This window comes from Vigna umbellata, chromosome 5 (assembly GCF_029865625.1).
Source record: "Vigna umbellata cultivar VRB3 chromosome 5, Vumbellata_1.0, whole genome shotgun sequence".
In the NCBI taxonomy this organism is placed as follows: domain Eukaryota; kingdom Viridiplantae; phylum Streptophyta; class Magnoliopsida; order Fabales; family Fabaceae; genus Vigna; species Vigna umbellata.
The window spans coordinates 24,239,661-24,263,077 of NC_142169.1; the positions used below are offsets into that span (position 1 = coordinate 24,239,661).

Below are 23,417 nucleotides of genomic sequence, written 5' to 3' on the forward strand. Positions count from 1 at the left end.
TCATTACCAAAAAAAAACAACTTTGAAAAATAACACTTCAAAAAATTAAAAAAATAACACAAAAATATTGAAAAAAAATTAAAGAAAAAAATAAAATTTTATCCGTATTTTTTTTTAATAAAAATAGTGACTAAAATGATAAAACTCCTAATATATACACATTCGTGTGAAAATTCCAAAAAGAAAAATAGAAATTGACTCAAGTTGAATATAAAGTGTTTCAGTACAGATGTGGAGACCGAAATACAAACCAAATAAGACCAGAATGCTCCTCCTTGTGATCTCGCTGATGATGCTTCCTCTCTCTTTCTACGCTCTATCCTTGGAATACGGTGGGCTGGGTACCTGCAAAGGCACTCCGACGCTCAAGTCAACAGGGGTGTTGTTAGAATAAGAAAATCTTTTCTTTTTCTCTCTTAGGGAAAAACGTACCTTTTTTCTGGTATGCTGTGTGTATTTAAAGTAGTAAAATAAACCGTTTACCTGAGATCTCGGGTGGTTACTGGAGTTGGCTATCTATAAGTTATAACTGCTAGATATTTAGTCAAGTACTTCCGTGATTCACGGCGCTTGTTAGCCAATATGCGTAACTGTTTATCTGTAACCGCTAGACCGCGGTATCGCGTTCTGTATATCAATCATCCTGCGTGCCAACATAAGTGGACGACTTGTCGCGCGAATGCCTCATGTCGCGACATCACTTATATGGTTGTCGAGCACCAAGTGGTCGACAACACCATATGGTCAGATGTCGTTACGAGTCGGGCACCGAGTGGTCGACAACACGTGGTCGAATGTCGTTATGAATCGCCCGGGTTATTGGTCGACCGTTGGTGGATTAGGTATCCTATAGTACATGCCCCCCAAGTCCGAGTAAATGGACGACAGAATTACGAAGGACTGTTGAGTATTGTTGGGTAAAACGAGGAGGCGTGGAGGAAACGAGAAGACGTGGGGGAGACGAGAAGACGTGGTTGACCGCTGTGCGTGGCGTTACGAATTTTAGGGTTTTCCCGCGCCTTTAGGGAAATGAGGGGACGCGGATTAGTAGCCGTTAGATAAAAAAGAATCCTACGGTGCCTGATGGTTGAACTTTTTGGCTTCTTCAACACGATTCAGAAGGAGGTTATTCACTTTTGCGGAGGAACAGAGTTTGACAGTGTGCATCCTGAGCGAGATTGTTTCTCTTCTATCCTCACTGCTTACCCTGTTACGAGACGTTACCAGGTAACCCTAAAATCTCCTTCATCTTAGTTTGTTTAGTGTTGACCATGGAAGGAAAGGGGCAGAACATTGGGGGCGGGACGCCGGGGCCGTCATCTACGGCGGAAAGTCTTGAAATTACCACATTGCCTTCGTTCCACCTAGAAGGGCGAAAGGAGCCGAGACAGCGGCAATCGACTTAGACCCCCGGACCAATGCAGACGAGCGTCTTCATCCACAAGGCGAAGTCAAACTCTTATCCCTTACCACTGACGCGTCTAAATCCACCAACATTGGTGGCGACCTCACCTCAAGCGAAGAACACGATTTAAGCAATATACTACGACATAATGCAGATTTATTTGCATGGACGGCCGCCGACATGCCAGGAATCCATCCAGGGGTTATGGCGCACAAATTGTCGATCTTCCGGGAGGCTCGACCGGTCGCCCAGAAGAAACGAAGGTTCGGAGAAGAAAAACGCCGGGCTGTGCAGGTTGAGGTCGAGAAGTTGATGAACGCCCAGTTCATCAGAGAACTAACGTACACTACGTGGTTGTCGAACGTAGTTATGGTCAAAAAATCCAACGGTCAGTGGAGAATGTGTGTCGACTTCACTGATCTCAACAAAGCTTGTCCCAAAGACTCGTATCCCCTGCCCAGCATCGATCGCCTGGTCGACGGAGCCTCGGGTCATGTCGTATTGAGTTTTCTCGACGCTTACTCAGGATACAACCAGATCCCAATGTACAAGCCCGATCAAGACAAGACAGCCTTCATCACCGAACGCGCTAATTACTGCTATGAAGTAATGCCGTTTGGGTTGAAGAATGCCGGAGCCACTTACCAACGCCTCATGGACAAAGTCTTCCATCATCAGATAGGACGATGCATGGACGTATATGTCGATGACATGGTTATTCGGAGCAATTCCATGGAGCAACACCTGCAAGATTTGAAAGAAGTTTTTGGCCAACTCCGACGGTACAGCATGCGCCTCAATCCTTCCAAGTGTACTTTTGGCGTCCCCGCAGGAAAGTTCTTAGGCTTCATGCTTACACGTCGAGGTATTGAAGCTAATCCGGACAAGTGCAAAGCAGTCCTCAACATGCCTGCTCCAAAAACCTTAAGGGAGGTACAACGTCTGGTAGGTCGACTCACCGCCCTATCTCGATTCATTCCAAAGCTAGCTGAGCACATCAAGCCCATCCTGCGGAATTTGAAAAAGGGTACCACTCAACACTGGGACGACGCCTGTGACACAGCATTCAACACTGTCAAACACATCCTAACGAGTCCTCCCATTATGGCCCGACCAGACGATGGGTCCAACTTGCAGCTGTATATTGCAGCTTCACAGCATGCTGTTAGTGCCGCCTTAATACAGGAAGCGCCCTCCCTTAAATTGATATATTTCATCAGTCGTACATTACAAGGGGCTGAGGAGCGATATTCCCGAATTGAGAAACTTGCCTTAGCCCTCATCACAGCTTCTCGTCGACTTCGACCATATTTCCAGAGCCATCAAGTAGTAGTCCGCACAGATCACCCCGTAGCCAAGATCCTCCGTAAACCAGACTTGGCAGGGCGGATGGTCGCCTGGTCCGTGGAACTGTCCGAGTTCGGACTCCGTTACGAGCCCCGAGGATCCGTCAAGGGTCAACATTTGGCTGACTTCACAGCTGAGTTAATACATACATCTGAGGACTCACCTACCACGTGGCTACTCAGTGTAGATGGTTCCTCCGACAAAAGGGGAGGAGGAGCCGGGATCGTACTAGAAGGCCCGGATGGTTTGGTCATAGAGCAAGCCATCATATTCAAATTTCCAACTAGCAATAACCAGGCCGAGTATGAAGCCTTGATTGCCGGCCTATCCTTGGCCAGAGAATTCTCAATTGATCATTTAGAGTGTCGGATGGATTCAAAGTTAGTGGTCAGCCACGTGGACGGAACCTATCAAGTCAAGGATAATCAACTTCTGCGCTATTTCCACAAAGTCCAAACCTTACTTCAACAATTCGTCAAGGTTAGCGTCACTCATGTACCCAGAGAGCAAAATGCAAGAGCAGATCTTCTGTCTAAGTTAACTCACTCTAAAGAGCGAGCACAGTTGTCTTTCATCATTAGAATGACGGTCGACCGTCCTGTGGTGGAAGCTTTCGTCACCAATGTGTCGACACCCGCGGCAGACTGGCGACAGAACGTCAAAGCTCTCATGGAGAGGCAGGATAAAGGAGATAGCATTACGGTAGCAGATTCCAAACGTATTGCACGTTTTGTATGTATAGGTGACGACCTATACCGTCGCGGCCATAGCACTCCTCTGTTGAAATGCTTATCAGAGGACGAAGCAGACTATGTACTGCGCGAGTTGCACACCGGGATATGCGGATTTCACTCTGGCAAGAGAGCACTGAGAGCGCGTGTACTCCGCGCCGGATATTACTGGCCTACACTAGACCGCGATTGCGAAACATTTGTCAAGAAATGTATCTCCTGTCAGGCCCATGGTCACGACATCCGCGCGCCTCCCGAAGATTTGCACAACATTGTCTCTCCTTGGCCATTCGCGCAGTGGGGTCTCGACATACTTGGACCACTACCGATCGCTAAGGCCCAAAACAAGTTTCTACTCGTGGCAGTCGATTACTTCACGAAATGGATAGAGGCCGAGCCGTTGTCTACTATCAGTGCCCAACGAGTGCAGAAATTTATTTGGCATCTCATCTGTCGATTCGGTCTCCCTCAAAAGATCATTACTGACAACGGTCGCCAATTCATCGAGCGCAATTTAGAAGATTTCCTTAGCAATTTGGGCATCAAACATGTCACCTCATCCGTCGAGCATCCCCAAACAAACGGCCAAGCGGAGGCCGCCAACAAAGCCGTACTGACAGAACTAAAGAAACGACTCGGGGACGCCAAAGGGTTATGGGTGGAGGAACTGCCAGAAGTTCTGTGGGCGTATAGATGCACTCCTCACGGATCTACTGGTGACACGCCATTCAACCTGACTTACGGCACCGATGCCATGCTACCCGTCGAAGTTGGCGAGCCTTCCTTAAGACGCGACATCACTGATATGTCACTGAATGAGGAACAGTTGCGGCTGAATCTTGATATCCTTCCGGAACGTCGAGAGATCGCCACCATACGTGCAGAGGCACAGAAGCGAATGCTATCTCGCCGTTACAACACCAAAGTCAAACCCAGAGCCTTCAAAACTGGCGATCTGGTATGGCGAAAGCGAGGAGAGGCCAGAAAGGACCGAGCACACGGCAAGCTCGCAGCCAACTGGGAAGGACCATTCCGAATCATAGAAGACCTGTCGAACGGTGCATATCGCCTCCAGCACCTCGATGGACAACCGGTACCCAATACCTGGAATGCCACTCACCTCAAATATTACTTCAGTTAACATTCATTTTTTGTGGGTTCTTTTGAAACATTATTAAATTTTATTTCGAATAACAAGTACATTTCATTATGATGCTACTTAGTGTCATTTGTCAAATCTCCAATGTCCAGTCCCAGGGTCATCGTCTCAGACACTTCCACACACAAATACATCACTGGTAGATGTTCACCCATGAACACCCAGTCAACTTGGGATACACTCCCTCTGGTAGATGTTCACCCTTGAACACCCAGTCCACTTGGGATACACTCCCTCTGGTAGATGTTCACCCTTGAACACCCAGTCCACTTGGGATACCCAGTAATCCCCTACGCGACACTCGCTCTCGACGGCCATACACAGCGTGAACAACACATTCGACATCGATAGATATTTAACGGCCTTTGTGGCTAACAAAGCGCAAAATCAGCAAAGATAAACGCTCAATATTCACAGACATTCAACATATTCCAAGAGTCCTACATTTCAAAGAGTTCTACATTTCCAAATTCACACCCAAACATACGTAGGTATTTATATATACATTTCAATATTCATAAACACCTAATCTATTACAATGTTGGTGGGGACGCCTGTAAAATCCTTGAAAATATTTGTTAGTTACTAAAAAAAAAAAAAAAAAAAAAAATTAGTGAATAGTAAAAAGTGAATAGTAAAAAGTGAATAGTAAAAAAAAAAAAAAAATTATTTTTGGAAAGGATAAGTGTTACACGTAGCTTTGAGATCAGAATTCACCAATTTGCAAATAAAAAATTATTTTTGCAATAGTAAAATGAATAAAAAAAATGAATAGTAAAAATGAATAGTAAAAATGAATAGTAAATTTTTTTACTATAAATAGCCAAGGGGAGGAGGCTGGAAATTTACACCAAAATTCTAGAGAAATTGTGAGAGAAGAGAGTTGGAGTAAATTCTAGTTGAAGAGGGGAAATTCTAGAAGTTTCTGGAGAACGGTTTGAGAAGAGGAAACTAAGTCTGGAATAGAGGTAAGGGGAGCTAACTTTGAGTATTTCCCTTTGTATTATCTTGAGTCTTGAATATGCTATATTTTGCTTTTGTCTGATCTTAAATCTTGAATATGGAGTATTTTGTTTCTGTATGATCTTGAATTTAAATGAGAGTATGCTTTTGTGTTGATATCCAAGTGTGATAGTTGTAAAATGTGATGTTGATTATGTTATGCCCTTTGTATGTTATTAGTTGTTTATTTTTGTATTTTGGAAGGATTAGAAATTGTCTAACCGGCTCTGCCAGATTCAATTTCTTGTTTCCCCAAACATGTTAATGTTCGTGTTATTTAATTATATTGTATTTTTGGATGGATTAGAAGTTGTCTAACCGGCTCTGCCAGATTCAACTTCTTGTTTCCCCAGACATGTTAATGTTCGTGTTATCTAATTATATTGTATTTTTGGATGGATTAGAAGTTGTCTAACCGGCTCTGCCAGATTCAACTTCTTGTTTCCCCAGACATGTTAATGTTAGTGTTATTTAATTATATTGTATTTTTGGATGGATTAGAAGTTGTCTAACCGGCTCTGCCAGATTCAACTTCTTGTTTCCCCAGAAATTTTATTGTCTTATCTATTTTTTTTTTTTGCATCTTTGTGGAAGGATGAGAAGTTGTCTAACCGGCTCTGCCAGATTCAACTTCTTGTTTCCCCTGAATTTTTATATTAATATTATTTTGATGGTAAGGGCAACTAATTATTTTTGTATGAATTTATAAATATACGAATGTTGAACTGGTGTTCTCTTGCGAAACTGTTTTATGACTTTTATTATATTGGGTGTTATAACTGAAACTGTTAAATTGTACATGTTGAGATGTGATGAATTTATTGAATGAGTTTGTTGGCTGAAATTGATCTTGTTGGAAGGTCTGGAGTAAGGGTTCTGTAATTGCTTATATATGAGTATTAAATAGATATACAGATACTGTTTGAGGTTGTTGTGAGAGGAAGTAAAAATATTAAAATTAGGCATTTTAGATTTAGAGCATAAGACAACAAGGTAGATAAATTAAATAAATAAATTGATTAATTATTGAGGGCCTCCGTTTGTTGGTAGGATAGAGGAACCTTAAAAACCTGAGTTGGCACATCCCTGATCATAGAGCAGCCCTGGCCTGGTCCAGTCAGTTGTGACTAGTCATATGTGCTGGCGTCGAAGGTGAGTTTGATGCGTTCAGACATCTGTGTCCTCTCCGGTGACCAATTGGAGTAAAGAAAAATTTCTACTAGGATGAAAATAAAATAAAACAAGTTGATTGTAGATGCATAATATTATCATGGTAAAAATTTCATATATATTTTATTTATTATTACATTGAGCCCAAACTTTAATATGTAGTTCCTACGATATGTTGATATATTTTGGTTGATCCATGATCTTTGTTTGGCGAAAATATGTTGAGTCATACTCGTTATGGGCAAAATGAGTTTATAATATGAAGCATAATATATGGTAATATGTTTAATTTATTGATACCAAAACGGGTTATTATGAATTCTTGATTAAAGAATGAACATGATTGAGTTAGGTGGATAAGAGGGTATGAATTGTTGGTTTTATGAAATGTTGGAGTGGATATGAGAAATCATTACTTATGAAATGATGTTTACTACCGGGAGTAGTATGTTCGAGTTATACCATGAGAGTTTGGTATGAGCAAAGTAACACCTGAGGTTTATGAAAGCAGGCAGAAAGTAGTCTGACCATAAGGCTTTGACATAAACATATGATTCGTAAGTTATATAGAAGCAGGCAGAGAGGGGTCTGACCATAAGGCTTCAGAAAGTAAGACATAGTATATAAGTGAGGCTTAAGGAAGCAGGCAGAGAGCGGTCTGACCATAAGGCTTCATGAGTAAGCATGGTACACTTGTAAGATTTATGGAAATGGGAAAGATGACTTTGATAATGACGAATTAATGACATCAGAATAATGATATTTTATCAATTGCAGAAATACGTGATTAAAATATTTTTATTACAAGTTTAATGATTTTATGATAAGGTTGGCTTACCCTTATTTGTTTGTACTATGATCATATAACTCATGTTATATGTGATTAGATAATGCTGCAGATGCGGTTGAACAAGCTTAGAGATGAGAGAGATGCGGGGAAAAACTTTCAGGGATTTTTGTAAAAAGAATAAATTTGTATTGGGAAGATTATGTTGTGTAAAACTTATAAGTTGAAATTTCAATGGTGAAGACTATATTGTTTAAAGTTTGTAAGTTTGGCATTGTACTTTGGATTAAATGAAATAAAGTTTGATTGTTTATAAGAGATATCAAATTAATTTAGTCTCTACTATCAGTAATACCCCTTAAAATAGTAGGGTGTTACAACGCCCGCAACATCCTGAACCGTCTCGGCAGCTGCCTCATCCACAGCAGCTGTTTCCACGGGTTCCTCAGCCACAACCCCCTCTTCATCCTCTTCACCCTCCAAGATAGCGTCTTCGGGGATTTCCTTCAAGGGTTTCAGCTGACCCTCATATACATCTTTGCGGACGTCAAATTCGGTTCCCTTGGTTGATACTTGAAGCAAGTGCTCGACTTGCCTCAAGGCCTTCCTGAATCCTTTCTTATGTTCGTCCATGATTGCATCCTTCAACTCCTCGATCAACTCATTTTTTTCAAAGATTTCTACCTTCAGTGCGTTTCTCTCTCGGGCCACTAGCAACATTGAGTTCTTCGCTTGATCCAAATCCCTGCCCATCTGATCACGTTCTTGTTGAAGGGCCACACCAGCTTCTCGAGCCTTATTCAACGATATCTCGCCCTCCTTCAGCAGTTGTTCAGTATGCTTCTGCTTGGCCCCACGGTGGGCGCCAAAATGTTTCAGTACAGATGTGGAGACCGAAATACAAACCAAATAAGACCAGAATGCTCCTCCTTGTGATCTCGCTGATGATGCTTCCTCTCTCTTTCTACGCTCTATCCTTGGAATACGGTGGGCTGGGTACCTGCAAAGGCACTCCGACGCTCAAGTCAACAGGGGTGTTGTTAGAATAAGAAAATCTTTTCTTTTTCTCTCTTAGGGAAAAACGTACCTTTTTTCTGGTATGCTGTGTGTATTTAAAGTAGTAAAATAAACCGTTTACCTGAGATCTCGGGTGGTTACTGGAGTTGGCTATCTATAAGTTATAACTGCTAGATATTTAGTCAAGTACTTCCGTGATTCACGGCGCTTGTTAGCCAATATGCGTAACTGTTTATCTGTAACCGCTAGACCGCGGTATCGCGTTCTGTATATCAATCATCCTGCGTGCCAACATAAGTGGACGACTTGTCGCGCGAATGCCTCATGTCGCGACATCACTTATATGGTTGTCGAGCACCAAGTGGTCGACAACACCATATGGTCAGATGTCGTTACGAGTCGGGCACCGAGTGGTCGACAACACGTGGTCGAATGTCGTTATGAATCGCCCGGGTTATTGGTCGACCGTTGGTGGATTAGGTATCCTATAGTACATAAAGCATCTATACTAAAACCTGTATTACATTGAATATAAATAATAGTTCTTAATTACACAAATTATCTTTTAATGTATCTATTCATTTTAAAAAGAATAAAGAAAGATTTGTCAGTTTTCGAAAATCACTTTTAAAAAGTTAGTAAATGAATAACACGTATAATTAGTCCAAGGAATATGAATTAATTTTTCAACATAAGGTCTTCAATTTAACTTCTACGTAATGAAAAAATATCTTTCCTAGAATAACCTATCCTAATATATAATATTTTTTTCTACCTCCAACAGAATTATTTCTCATAAAGTATACTTAAAATTTACAACAACAAAAATACCATTTAACTAAATAAGTTAAACCAATCACGAATTGAGTCATTTATCTAAAAATTTAAATTAATTCAATTATAATCTTTAAAAGATAAAAATCACTTCAAATAATTTCTGTCGGAGCAAGAAAGTTTTTCTTAGTTATAATACTTTTGGTTGACGTGATTAGAAGCAAGAAGGAAAAAAACATTTGTAAGAGAAAAAAGACGTGGTTAGTTCAGATACTTGTTTCGGCGTTGTGTTCCGAAACATTATGAGAGTGCTCGAATTGGGCCGCACGAATATGACGGGTCGGTGTCGGGCGCCCATTCTAAAACCCTCGTTCTTCGCACTCACTGCGCTTGGCTTTTGTCTTCCCTCTCTCCTAAAACCCTCGCCTCTGCATTCCATAGTTAGGGCTTTTCTTTCTTCTCATCACTTCTTCAATGGCCACTCTTCTTCTCAGACACTCCTCTTCCACTTCTCGCCGCCTCTTCCCCTTAGCCTCTCAAATCCACTCTTCCGTATCTCGTTCTCCTCTCTCTACTCCCAATGACTCCACCACCTCCTCCTCCTATTCTTTCAATTCCCATCCATGGTGGAGATCCATGGCAACTTTCACCAGAACGTAACGCTCTCTCTTTCTCTTTTTTGTCACAAAATTTACAGTATGTAAGTAACAGTAATCGTTATTAATACGTGTTTTACTTATTTTGTTCATCTTATTGTTTGATGTTGCAGGAAGCCTCACGTTAATGTCGGAACTATTGGACACGTGGATCACGGGAAGACCACGCTAACGGCGGCAATCACCAAGGTCTTGATTCACTCTTTCTTTAAATGTGTGTTGAAGTGGATGTTTTGGTGTTTATTACTCAATTAGGTTTGATCAGGTGCTTGCGGATGAAGGGAAGGCCAAGGCTGTGGCCTTTGATGAAATTGACAAGGCTCCTGAAGAGAAGAAGAGAGGAATCACCATTGCGACGGTTTGGAATCGTACCTTTTTGTTCTTGCAATCAACTGTGTTGTTTTCTGCTGAGATGTATACTTGCTCAATATTTCGGTTTTCAGGCTCATGTGGAGTATGAGACTGCCAAACGACATTATGCGCATGTGGACTGCCCTGGACACGCGGATTATGTTAAAGTAAGCTTTCTAATTTGGTTTAATTTCTCCAAGAATGGTTTGGTTGATTGGAGTTATCAATTGCCTAACAGAAGCTGGGTGGCTAAGCTGTGGCGGACAAATTTAAGAATTTTTACCATGTATAATAGTTAATTGTGGAATTTAGCATATTTTGGTGCTGGTGTAGCCTGATCTTCTTTTCAAAACGAGATGCAAAATGTATGCTAGGAATTTGGAAGTAGATTAGTTTGTAACAAAATTCATTTTATAGTTATTTATTACACTGATTATTGGCAACAGTTGCATCTGTCAGATTTATATTTTCCATGAATGCTGGTGGGTTTAGCATTCCAGCTTGCCTTTATGTACTTACTAGATGTTTTATCTAATGGTTTTATTTAGTTTGAATAACAAAATAATTCTTGTTGCCTATATGCTTTATAATTGTCTGCTTTTCAGAATATGATTACGGGAGCTGCCCAAATGGATGGTGGTATACTTGTTGTATCTGCACCTGATGGACCAATGCCTCAAACAAAGGAGCACATTCTTCTTGCTCGCCAAGTAGGTATTCTACTGATGTGGTTTGTATATATATATACCTAGAATGTCTAGACCTTCCTCCTTACTTCTAGATTGACATTTTATCTTTAAATGTATTATGCAGGTTGGTGTGCCATCTCTTGTTTGCTTTCTAAATAAAGTTGACGCTGTTGATGATCCAGAGTTGTTAGAGCTTGTAGAGATGGAGCTACGTGGTAGGTTGTTTCTCCAAGGCTTCCCTTTTCTTTTTCATGCTCAGAAAATGAATAAGCCTGCTTAAGTTTCTGTTGTCCGTGTTTGCTAAAATGTGTTTTTATGTTAATGTGTTTGGCAGAGCTTCTGAGCTTCTACAAGTTCCCTGGGGATGAAATCCCGATCATCAGAGGTTCAGCCTTGTCTGCTTTACAAGGTACAAATGACGAGATTGGAAGACAAGCGATTCTAAAATTAATGGATGCTGTAGACGAATACATTCCTGACCCTGTTCGCCAACTTGACAAGCCTTTCTTAATGCCAATTGAAGATGTGTTCTCAATTCAGGTAAAAGGACTTGAACTTTATTTTCTGGGTTAATTTTTGGAGAAATCAGATTCATTGAAGTAAAGATCGTCTCAGTTATAAAATTCTTACAGTATGTAATGTAAGTCTTATGTTTTTATCACGTTCTATCACCTTCCATCTGTTCCAGTATAAACACCGCTTAGGTTACTATACTGTTTAAGAAGTATTATTTGTTAAAATAAAATGTGACACACAAAAATAATTGGAATCTTTAATTCACTGTGGTTATTTTCATTAAATCTTGGCATGCTTTAAATAGGTGCAAATAGGGTCTTGGGCCAAATAAAAACTAAAAATAACTCACTCAAAATAAAAATAACTACTTAATTTATTCTCTATCTTATATAAACAAAACAAAATAATACTATACTTAAATAAATAGAAAATCAAAACTACTTATCTTATTTTATCTCTATCAAAATCAAAATAAATATTACTAGATTCAAACTAATAAAATAAGACTCAAACAAAATTACCAATAAACTCCTAAAATTTAAGTTTATCCAAACACTATTTATTACTATTTTTTATATTAAAATTGTTTTAAATTCTTAATATTCTCCTTCAGTTTACTCAAACTACAGCAATTATTGATGTACTTAACATCATAAGCAGATGGGATTATGAACACTGGAGCATATGTGGAATAGTGGTTTATAATACTGGGTCATCCGTGTAACTGTGGTCACTTGAACAATTTCTTTCTTGCTCTTCTAAATCCAGTTAGGTGAAGGATAAAATTTCAAATTCTTAATAATTTTGTATAGGTTTTTCAAGAATAAAAAAGGAAAGGAGGTAGTATTTGTTACGGCCTTGCTATTTGTAATAATATGACGCAGTGGTGTAATTTAAATCTTAACATGCTGCTTTAAACACTGTTGTCTCATTTAAGTGTTTTGTTTTCCCTTGTAAGAATATCAAAATTTTTATTTTCAACACTGCTTAGTTCTCTCTATCTGCATTTGTTTCATTGCATATATTGGATTGGATGGAAATATGTATGCGGGCAATGGTTTCCATCATATCAGCTGCTTTATATTTTTCACTTGTGATGAAGGGGCGAGGAACAGTTGCCACTGGCCGTGTTGAACAAGGCGTCATTAAAGTAGGTGAAGAAGTGGAGGTGTTGGGTCTAATGCAGGTATGTATGTTCATTTAGTCATTTCCTGTATATAACTGCCCTCTGATCCTCATCGTTACTTTCTATTAATGTCCACTTGTTGCTTTCTTTTGCTGCTATATAATTTTCATTTGCCACTAATGACTGATGATTAGTGGTTTGTTCTTGATGAGCATTAGTTCATTTCTCTATCAGAGCTTTGGTTAATTCCTTTATAATGGTAGTCCTAAAACCGAGTTTTCCTTGGTAGGGGGGTCCTCTGAAAACAACAGTAACTGGAGTTGAGATGTTCAAGAAGATTTTGGATCAAGGACAAGTAAGTGACTGTTATCTTCATGCAAAAGGGCTATGGGTATTGACGTGGAGCATATGTTAAACTAAAATGGATTGTTTATGTATTATTAGGCGGGTGACAATGTTGGTCTTCTTCTCCGTGGTCTGAAGCGTGAAGATATTCAACGTGGTCAGGTTAGTTGCAGAGATCAAGTTTTTCCTTTTTTTGTTAGAAATTGTAGTTGCATGCAAGAGAACAACATATATCATCTGTGTCTGTTTTAGTAAAATTGTTGAGTTTTGAATTCAAATTTCTAAATTTTTGCTACCGCTTTCCTTGTGCTGCCTTCTATTGGAAGGTGATTGCAAAGCCAGGTTCTATAAAAACATACAAGAGGTTTGAGGCAGAGATATATGTACTCACAAAGGATGAGGGTGGCCGACACACCGCATTCTTCTCTAACTATAGACCTCAGTTTTACTTGAGGACAGCTGATATCACTGGAAAAGTAGAGTTGCCTGAAAATGTTAAGATGGTTATGCCCGGAGACAACGTTACAGCTGTGTTTGAATTGATTTCAGCAGTTCCACTTGAAGCGGGTCAGTAGTACTACATTAGTGAACTAAATATTATTTCAGTGTATATACCTAAATGTATTTATCCGTATGTTGAATATTCTTGTACACTTCATGCTGGAAACTGGAAACTTTGCTTTACTGTTTGCAATTGATTTTACAGGACAAAGATTTGCCTTGAGAGAAGGCGGCAGAACAGTTGGTGCAGGTGTGGTGTCAAAAGTACTGAGCTAGTACCGTTCTCTGTGACTCAAGTTTTAGTCTACACATTTGCTAAAAGGGATTGGAAGCCCTGAGACCTGACTATTTATCCTGAAAAATACAAACCATGTGACAAGTAATTATCATTTAGCGGTTGTGTTGGATGAAGTTCGGTAAATTGAGTAAAATTTAGAAAAATTAATCTTCAATGTTCATTTTTGTAGTGCATAATTTTCAACATGCCTTTGATCACCGCAGACTTTTTCTGCTTTATGAAAAATAATGTGTATCTTGTGTTGCAACAGTCCGAGCCATTGATATTGGATTTTACAAATCTTTTGTTTTTAATAACGATTTTCATATTGTTTGAACCTCTATCGTTGATGGCATACATTGATTTGAGAAAAATGAATAGGTTGCAATTTGATTTGTTAGCTGTAATGATACATTTTGGGAATTAGGTATATGTTTATCATCTATGTTATTTGTCTATTTCCACTTGTTATAAAAGTAACTGAGTGGCTGAAACGTAATAATTGAATAATAAATACTAGCAGTTTAAACAATGGTAATATTATATTACATTAATTTTTAATGATTAAGGTCAAATTATTCTATCTAAAACCACCTTCGTTTGGCGTACACATAGTTTATAATATAAATTCGTAGAGTTTGATTTTACTTGTTTGAGGCTAGACGAGACTTAAACTATAATAAGCTTTTTATTTAAAGTCAGACCGTAAACTTTTATTTAAGGTCAGACATTTTCACAATTAAAGACTGCTTTTTACTTTAGCTAGTTTAATGTGTTAAAACGTGATATTTTTTAATGGTTTTAATGCTGTTTAGTCTGATTTTTAGTCTTTTCTGTGAAAGGATCTACTAACTCGAAAGCTTGTTACCCTGCTGGTTATAGAATAACACAGACTGTCTAACAAAGAAACTATGACATACTATTAATAAGTCAAACTTGAGTAATGAGATTATTAGACATGTTAACTCGGACTCTGGCAAAGCATAGCTAAACTAAATCTATTTCTACCTATATGAGTGTCTTGATGTATTTGAAACGAGTTTTTAATTGAAAATGAAAAAAAAATTGTCTACAATTTTATTTACAAAATTACAATTAGATTTATATTTATTTTTTATAAAAAAAGACTTTTTCGTATAAAAAATTGTTTGGGTAGCTTGACAATACGCAAAGATGAAAACATAATTCAACTGTTTTCCTAATATATATCTTTTTTCCGCTTAAAGCTCTTCAACCTTATCCTTTGCATGCTAAAACTGTTAAAATATGTTGGATGGTGACAAAAACTGAAGATTATGACCCATAACAAATTCTCATTTCTATTTTTTTTTACTTTGACTGCTCCTTTTTCTCTTCTCATGATAACTAAAATAAGAGAAAAATAACTCAATAAAAATATGTCGACTTGTTTGTAAATAACAATCTCCATGCAGAAAAAAAGAGAGTTAATTTTTCTCTTCCACTCTTCATGCCTGCTAACAACTCTTACTGACCTAAAACCAACAGTGATATTTTGACACTCGATATTTTTACTGCCATTTAATAGTATCTTTCATTATTTTTTACTTTTTTCTTTTTCTTTTACAAATACAAAAATTTACATGACTGATACATAAGTATCAAATGGTCTGACCACCTTTTTCCTTATAGACTCTGTTTATTCATTTACAGAGTGCATAGGTACTAGTCGCAGCACCCCATTTTTATGAATGTAGATGGTGGTGAAGACCTTTCAGTGGGGGTATAAGAACAATTATTAAATTTTATTTTTAACCAAAGTATTCAGTTGAACATTATACTAATTTTAACGATGAAAATAGAGCAGTCATTTTATTGATTCCATTGCAAATTTCTATACAAGCTACAATACAAAGGAATACTTCTCGGGTTAATTGCAAGTAGGAAAATAACAGCGGTTTGTTGATCAGCATTGTACCTTGAAGATCTCATTGTAAAACTAATTGGAACATTTGTTCTTTAACAGTCTGCTTTGCTTCACCAATGCCATCACTGTAGACATCCAACCAACCAGAAATAACTGAGCATTATTCACTTCATCAAACTAGTCTTCGGAGATGCCACTCAAGCAAATCTCAGCATCACCATTGCTAGCAATGCTGCAGCAGTATAGTAAATATCTCTTATGCTCTCATCCAGCTTCTGCATCATTTTCTCTTCTTTCAAACCAAACTTTCCTGAGCTCTCGACGATGCTCGAAATTGTGACCCTGAGCTTATTTACTGCCCCAGAAAGACAAAGCAACCCCAATCCAAACCCAGTGTTGAAAAAGTTAGAAGCACAGAAGGTAGCCTTTCCACCAGCTAGGTTACGCACTACAAATAGCAGAAAAGTAACGCCGGTTCCACCAATACTGGCAGTAAACTGTATCAGAAGATCAAAAAGCTCAGAGCTAAATTTCTTCAGGGAGAGAATTGCTGTGCTGCCACGCTGCTTCTTGTCCACAATCAGGGTCAGAAGGGTCTCACATGCATGTGAATAGTTATTGTAGCGATCCCTGTCCATGCCTACTTTCTTGCTCTTTCTTGGAGATGGCTTGGGTTTCACTTTCTCAGGGCTGTAGATAAGAGAAAAGCATTAATGTTAAATACTTCTTGAGCAAGAAACTACAATAGAGGTATTGTATTATTTAGTATGCAGTCCAACAATTGAACATGATCAAATTTATCCACAACCATGTATAAAGTCAATATCAAAAGAAACTATAGATGATAACTTTTTCTCATCAGGCAGTTATTAAAAAAAATCGATCAGATGGATTGTTCTGATATTCTTAAAAGTTGAAAAATAAATAGAGAAAGCAGTGATGCATATGTTTAGTCCCTCGTTGGACGAAAAGCCATTACAAAAAGTAAGAAACAGTGATCAACAACTGAAGTTGAATATAGGAAAATGATATCACTAACGTGTGAACTTTATGGCTTTATGGGTTAAGCAGTTTCTTCAAGAGCTTAACTTCTGACATCCAGAAATGTGATAATCAAACTACTCTCCACATTGCATTAAATACAATGTTTCACTAGAAAACTAAACATATAAAAATTGATTGTTATTTTGTCCGTGAAAAGTTGTTGACAAAAAAATAAGTGTTGAGTTTGTTAGATCAAATAACCAACTTGTAGATGTGTTGACCAAGTCCTTAAGGAAACCTCAGATTGAGTTTCTCTATTTCAAGCTTGGTACATACAATTTGTATGCTCCAGCTTAAGGGGGAGTGTTGAAATAATTATTTAATCTACTTATGTTAGTGAAATCAGTAGACTAAAGTAGGGAGTAGTGTGTTGGGGTTATCTCTACTTTACCTAGTTTTGTGCCTTGCAGTCTAGGACAGTCCCTTGATCTTTCATCGTCCTATTGTATCAACTCTTCATTAATATAAATAGAAGAACATGAGAAAGATCCTTTAAGCCCTCTAAACATATATTCTCTCTGTTTGAATCTCAAGTTTACATAATTCACAATATAGAAATAGTCCAATGCTCAGCTATTTAAAAGCTAAACAAGGGTGTTGGAAGATGAATACAGGCTATTTTTACAATTAAACGTTAGAGCATATCTTATACAAACCCAGAATTGAAAAGAGAAAGAAGTGTAATATTCTTTATTGTATAAAAAGAACACAAAAATAGAACACTCTCTCCTCCAAGGGTTTCCCCTTCACAAAGAGCTAAAGCTCAATCTACAAAATTATCCAAAAGTGCCTAGTATACCAGGACCCCCAACTATATAAAGGAAACCTCACTCACCCTAACAACCTAACTAACAACTACTCTTTAATCTGTTTCCTCCTATCATACACATTATATCCTATCAATATCCCAGCAGGAAAACATGTCAACAAGATCAAGAAAAGTATATTCTGCATACCTCTTTAAAGGAGCAGTCAAGGTGGATTGTTTCTTCAATGTAGAGGGATGACTTCTCTCTAATTCATTGATACTCACCCTGTCCATATGGAATATCACCAAATATACCGTTAAATTGTGTCTTGAAATATATAGGTTCTTTCTATTACAGAAGAACTGATAACACCATAATTGAAAAATCAATTGAAGCAAGGAAACACAAGTTAAACAATTGACTTAAACTAAATCAAGTTAACTCCCATACAAGTATTCATATTTTCCGGGACCAAAGACAGTGAATTCCCTCCAGCCATTGCTGTGAGGTAAAGTGCTAGGAATTGACAGTGGGCACAACTCAACAAATTAAAGTACACGCTGGGATGGCCTACAAACAAATGCCTTCTTCAAGATTTGAACTTTGACCCTATTACATGCATTTGTATGACACTTCATAAATTTATTGCAATGATAATACATACATACACACACATATAAAGAAATAAAGTCAACATATTTGGAGTGATAAATGGAGGTTCATTGACACAATAATCAACTTTCTAGATATCACAAAAAAAGGGTAAAGGTATATGTTAGTTATACAAGACTTCTTGTCAACTTGGTCCCCATACAAAAAGGTTCTCAATTTAATATCTATATGGACAATTATTTTCAATATCGTTCCTGTTGTCTGTTATTTGTAACAGTGTGATATTGCCATGAGCATCACTGTATAGAGAGACCAAATTCAAAATGGTTGTTAATCAGGGTCAAAGATATAATATTCCCAGTCCCTTATGACACATTTTTAATTTGATGACCATACTCCACTACGTAATGAAACTTTGATCAACAGTATTATAATAGCAATAGACTGCAAGAATCAAATTAGAAATGATTGTCACATATAGGAACCAGTGATAGAATATTTTTGGTTCCTACATACAACACTTATAATTTGACACCTATACTTCAAAATGTTATTACTTCAACTAACAGCATTATAATAGCAATAGCCCGCAAAGAACAAATAAAAAAATTTTGCACACATAGGAACTAAATTGAAAACTCACGTAGAGGGGTCAAATTGAAAAGAATAACACATGTATGACGAGACAAGTGTACACTTAAATTTAATCTAGATAGTAGTGATTATGGGCAATTTTACATGTAAAATTTGCTCAATCATGAACTCAACTTTTAACTTCTTGTGATAAACATAATAATAATACAAAGGAGACACGTTGATAAGATGTGCAAAGACTCCGGTCTGGTGGGTACATAAAACCTAAACGGATAGAAAAGAGACACATTATTTGAAAACATGCTTTGCTTTGGTAAAACTGTTATTTAGATGTTGAATATCTAACTAATGCAGAGTGGTTGATGCTAATCCAAAGATCAACATAATTTACAAAGAAAGTTATATTATTACTTTTAGAAAAGTGAATTCTTAAGCAAATAAAATAGTCGTTCAGATGACTGGACAATCAGAATCTGTTTAAACAAGTCAGTATGGTCAAAATATTTATACCAATTGAAATGTGGAACAAGCATAAATTGCTTTTCACCCTTTTGTGAGCTTTTTGATAAGTATGACTCAGCAACTACAGAGACAAGATCTTTCAACTCAATTGCAGTACCCATAAATGTGATTTGACCATCTGGATTAACCGTGATCTTTGAAGAAAGGGCTGAAGCTTGAACAAAATGCAGTAAAGGCTTCTGAATGATTAATTGATTACTTGGATAGATAAGGGATGACAATGGTTGCCGAGATTCACCATTGCCTGACAACTGCAATTTCATCAACTTCGATAACAAAGATAAATTTGCTCCATCTTTCCCTGCTTCAGCAGTCTCAGACATTAGCAAATTTATAATGTTATCACGCTTAGTGCATTGTGCAACAATTCCAAAGCCAAAAAGGACTGCACTTGAGCAGTTTGCTGCAACCAAAGACAGATAACGATATTCAGAAGTCAGAATAAGCACAAAAAGATTTACTACCATAAATCATCTCAGGCATTCATCTCAAAAATAAGAAAAGATGCAACCACATATCTTAGGCAAGTTTGTACTACATACATCTTAGAGAACAAGCCAACCTTCAATGGTTACTCTAAATCGTTGGTCATCAGATTTAATATCTTGCCACCTTTTAGGATCCAATAAGGGACTTGAGTCCCTCATTAGAAGTATGGGATTCTAGTGGGGGATAATAGGGCTTTCGGCTCTACAACAACCATAGCTGGCATCTTTTGGTGTGGTTCTTCCAAGGTTCTAATCACCACTAAATTAACATGGGAAAGAAAGATGCATAATCAATAAACAAAGACAAAAAAGGTGCCATCCTCCTTACTACAATGAGACTCGATGGAATTTTGCATGAAGACACATAAAGCAATCAGAGAACATTGAAATTCAAAAGGTATTTACATCAACTAGAATTTAAGTAGAGTAGCTAGCTAAATGTTATATTTCCACATGATTAGTTTATGAGGGGAGATAGAATCACTGATGAACATGCAGTACAAGGTCGGTGGGTGTACTGTTACTTGAAGTTTTCAAACATTAAACACTACTACCAACATGCATGGGAACGATCAAACAGTAATCTAACGTCATAAATAAAGTTAACCACAAAAAGGACCTTTTTCATCAGTAAGCACGGGACGTTGAACTGAGAAGTCAACATTAATAACCTCATTGTAATCAACCCATTCATTTTGGAATTTCCTTGACTCTCCACATGGGCTTTGCTTGAGATAAGGAGACTCGTATCTAATTAGGTCGACTTTCGCTACTGGAGAAGGAAAGGATATTTGGTAGCCCTGTCTTGAAAAACAAACTAAAAAATATAAGAAACTAAATTAAGCATGCACAACACTGTCAAAATAATTTCAGTATTAGAACCCATGGAAGATGATATTATGAGTTTTGGTTATGGGGAAACTTTGTTATCATAGGGGAACAATTCACAGTTTAAGAAATTTACAAAATCAGACAAATGAAATGCGAGATTATCGTGTAACCTTCAAATCATCATAATTCATTTACTAAAATAGCTTATACTTAAATTTATAAATGAAAAACGCACCCTCCCTCCTCCACAGATAGGCCTAATGAATTACGAATACGAATGATTAAAAGGTAAGATAATCTCTTATTCTATTCCTTTCATCATGAAAATTACAGAATAATCTATAACATTTATAAATTACCTAAAACGAAAAATTTATCCCCATTGCCAAACATGGCCTTGCGTGATCATACCAAGGTCAGATAGGCACAATCCCTCATTGAAAACTTTAATCAACATACCCAATTTACAGTAAAACACCATTACACTCGTTAATACTGCGAAAAAACATAAAAACCACAACTTTTTGATGTTACCTTCATGTTGGTGCCCGCCAAACCCAGTTGTGGGTGTACGACAAGGCCAGTTGGGTAACCATGAGATGCCATCAAACAGAGACTCTGCACCATTTTTGAAAGAAACCCGGTCTTAATAAACGATTTTCTGTAGCCAAAAGCTCCCTCCTTTCGTGCACTCAGTCATGCGCTCACGCCCTAATCTCTTCCCGCACCTTAAATCCTGAATATTTTCCACAAACCTAAAAAAATAATTAGGTTTTTATTGTGATCCATCAGCTCAACAAAAAAAAAGCCAAACTTGCCGGATCCAGAAACTTCCAAAACGGAAAAACTAATGGTACGCACCGGCTTGATAGTCAACGTTTGAATTTCCATGAAAGACGGTTTGTGGTCGGCTTCATACTTACATCGATACTACGTTTATTACTTTATTAGTGAAAAATGGCTTGTAGCATAGCATTTGCTGGGACCAGAAAAATATTATTAAATAAATACTTTATTTTATAAATAAAATACTCACATTTTGTGTGTTGAAGTGGACACAACACTTGGCTGAGAAGATATCAATATCAATGTCAAAACATAAATAAATACATTAACTTTTGACAGATTCTGTGGTTAAAAATTATAACAAATATATCAGATTTTAAGAGTATAAGAAAATAGTATAGCTTAATTAGAATGTACTAGCAATAGCATTTTGAATCTAATTATGACTAATTCAAAAGTCAGAATATTAATTTTTTTTATAATATTACTTGTAAAGTTATGTATAAAATATTTTTACTTTTTAATAATACTGTAAAATATTTTAGTACATTAAAATGAATTCAATATCAAAATTCAGAATGTTTCGTATGACAATGATATTTTTTATGGTATACTACAAATGAAGGCTAATATTTAAGTTTTTCAGCTCATAAATAGTCCTAAAGCAACATAGTTTTTCTATATTAAAATTAAATGTAAGAGTTCGTTAAATATTTTTCTAAAAAATAATTATTCTTCCATCATAAAAAAAAAAGTAAAAAAAAAAGAAGAATTTGATTTTTTGAGCAACTCACAGCATTAAATTAAACTAAAGAATGAATAAAAATAGAAAATTTTCTTATATGTTAACGCATATTTATGTGTTCCCTACCAATGCTGTATCATCATTATTGTGACTTTATAATTGTCTTAATCTACATTATTGAAATACTTTCCTAAAATTTTACATTAAAGATAACATAAACATGTATTCTTTTGCATTACAACCATGTTTAAATCATTTCAAAATGTTGAACATGTTAGAAAAGTTAGTCTTTACTACCGTAATGAAAGTAAGAAAAAGTAAAACACAGTCGACAAATAAAATAGCAATTAAAGGCATTTTGACAAAGAAAAATAAAATTCAATGCCAAAAGAGAGAAAGACATTAATGAAATATGTGATAAATATATAAGTGAATTGCACCGTTTTAAAAATTATTTTGACCTTATTTCTTCTCCTTTAAAACTTTAATAACCTTTTTCCATTTATTCCTTGTGCCTTTATTTTCACCTACCAAGCATTGCTTGTATCTTTTGTTTGAATAAAAAAGAAACTAATCTATTTATTAATTAGCAAAAAAATATTATCAAGTTACTAAACACTAATAATAAATTTTTCTTCTTTAAGTAAAAATAAGTGATGAGCATTAAGAGAGTTTTGATTGATTAGTATCATGGATTAATATAATTATTTTAATATTAGAGTTTGACTCTTACCAAGGAAAATATGTAACAACTTGATCACGTTTTAAATAGTATTGTTTAGATCTTGTCTTATTGACTTTTTCCTTTAAAAAAACTTATTCAGAAAAAAAATATCATAAAAAATAATCATGATATATGCACATGATTTTTTCTATTTACTAAATTTTATCTGCCAAAAATAGTCAGTGGACTTACTCTTCTTTTCACAAACTCATTTATCCTTGAATTCTTAAAACCAGAGAAAATCTACCTCAATTAAGATGTTATATTATTTTTTTTTTCTAAGAAATCATTTTTTTACATTAAAGTCAATGTTTCTCTAAACCCCTTAATTTTGTTTTATATATAATATTTTGTATGAAAAATATTTTAATCAAATATAGTTGTTGAAGTTTAATTTAGTGAATAATGAGACATTGCAAAAATATTAGACAATTCTATAAAACAACAAATTTTATAACTTAAGAAGAATGATTAAAGTTGGTTATAGCTCACAAACGAGTTTATTGTCATAATGTTAACTTGTAAACTTGATTAGATATGTACATTTTACAAAATGATTATTTACATCTTTAAATTTGATTATA

At 36.6% G+C, this 23,417-nt stretch overlaps 2 protein-coding genes across 3 annotated transcripts; one reads left to right on the top strand and one right to left on the bottom strand.

Moving 5' to 3' along the window:
• Window positions 1–9,723: 9,723 nt before the first annotated feature.
• LOC124827111 (elongation factor Tu, mitochondrial) lies at window positions 9,724–14,196 on the top strand. Its single transcript, XM_047300100.2, has 12 exons — window positions 9,724–10,048; window positions 10,162–10,237; window positions 10,314–10,406; window positions 10,492–10,566; window positions 11,005–11,109; window positions 11,213–11,303; window positions 11,423–11,628; window positions 12,707–12,790; window positions 13,020–13,085; window positions 13,175–13,237; window positions 13,402–13,642; window positions 13,782–14,196. The coding sequence occupies exons 1-12, from the start codon at window positions 9,867–9,869 to the stop codon at window positions 13,850–13,852; spliced, it is 1,353 nt and encodes a 450-aa protein (XP_047156056.1). The 5' UTR covers window positions 9,724–9,866; the 3' UTR covers window positions 13,853–14,196.
• A 1,459-nt stretch (window positions 14,197–15,655) lies between these two features.
• LOC124827112 (uncharacterized) lies at window positions 15,656–21,550 on the bottom strand. Of its 2 annotated transcripts, none has more exons than XM_088116741.1 (6): window positions 21,440–21,550; window positions 21,113–21,314; window positions 20,367–20,547; window positions 19,248–19,662; window positions 17,739–17,816; window positions 15,656–16,428 (listed from the first exon to the last, which is right to left on the bottom strand). In XM_088116741.1, exons 2-6 carry the CDS (start codon window positions 21,203–21,205, stop codon window positions 15,936–15,938), a joined length of 1,260 nt encoding a protein of 419 aa, XP_087972867.1. In that variant the 5' UTR covers window positions 21,206–21,314; window positions 21,440–21,550; the 3' UTR covers window positions 15,656–15,935. The 2 variants fall into 2 exon arrangements, with proteins under 2 accessions (XP_087972867.1, XP_047156058.1); XM_047300102.2 differs by having other exon boundaries at window positions 21,113–21,333; window positions 21,440–21,546.
• Between the last annotated feature and the right edge of the window lie 1,867 nt (window positions 21,551–23,417).

Coding starts and splice junctions, on each gene's coding strand:
- LOC124827111 (XM_047300100.2), top strand. CDS start 9,867: ATGGCCACTCTTCTTCTCAGACACTCCTCTTCCACTTCTCGCCGCCTC. Junction 12,791..13,019: donor AGGTGTTGGGTCTAATGCAG/GTATGTATGTTC, acceptor TTTCCTTGGTAG/GGGGGTCCTCTGAAAACAAC. Junction 13,086..13,174: donor AGATTTTGGATCAAGGACAA/GTAAGTGACTGT, acceptor ATGTATTATTAG/GCGGGTGACAATGTTGGTCT.
- LOC124827112 (XM_088116741.1), bottom strand. CDS start 21,205: ATGGTGCAGAGTCTCTGTTTGATGGCATCTCATGGTTACCCAACTGGC. Junction 20,548..21,112: donor TGGCGGGCACCAACATGAAG/GTAACATCAAAA, acceptor TTTTCAAGACAG/GGCTACCAAATATCCTTTCC. Junction 19,663..20,366: donor CGTGCTTACTGATGAAAAAG/GTCCTTTTTGTG, acceptor CTTTGGTTGCAG/CAAACTGCTCAAGTGCAGTC.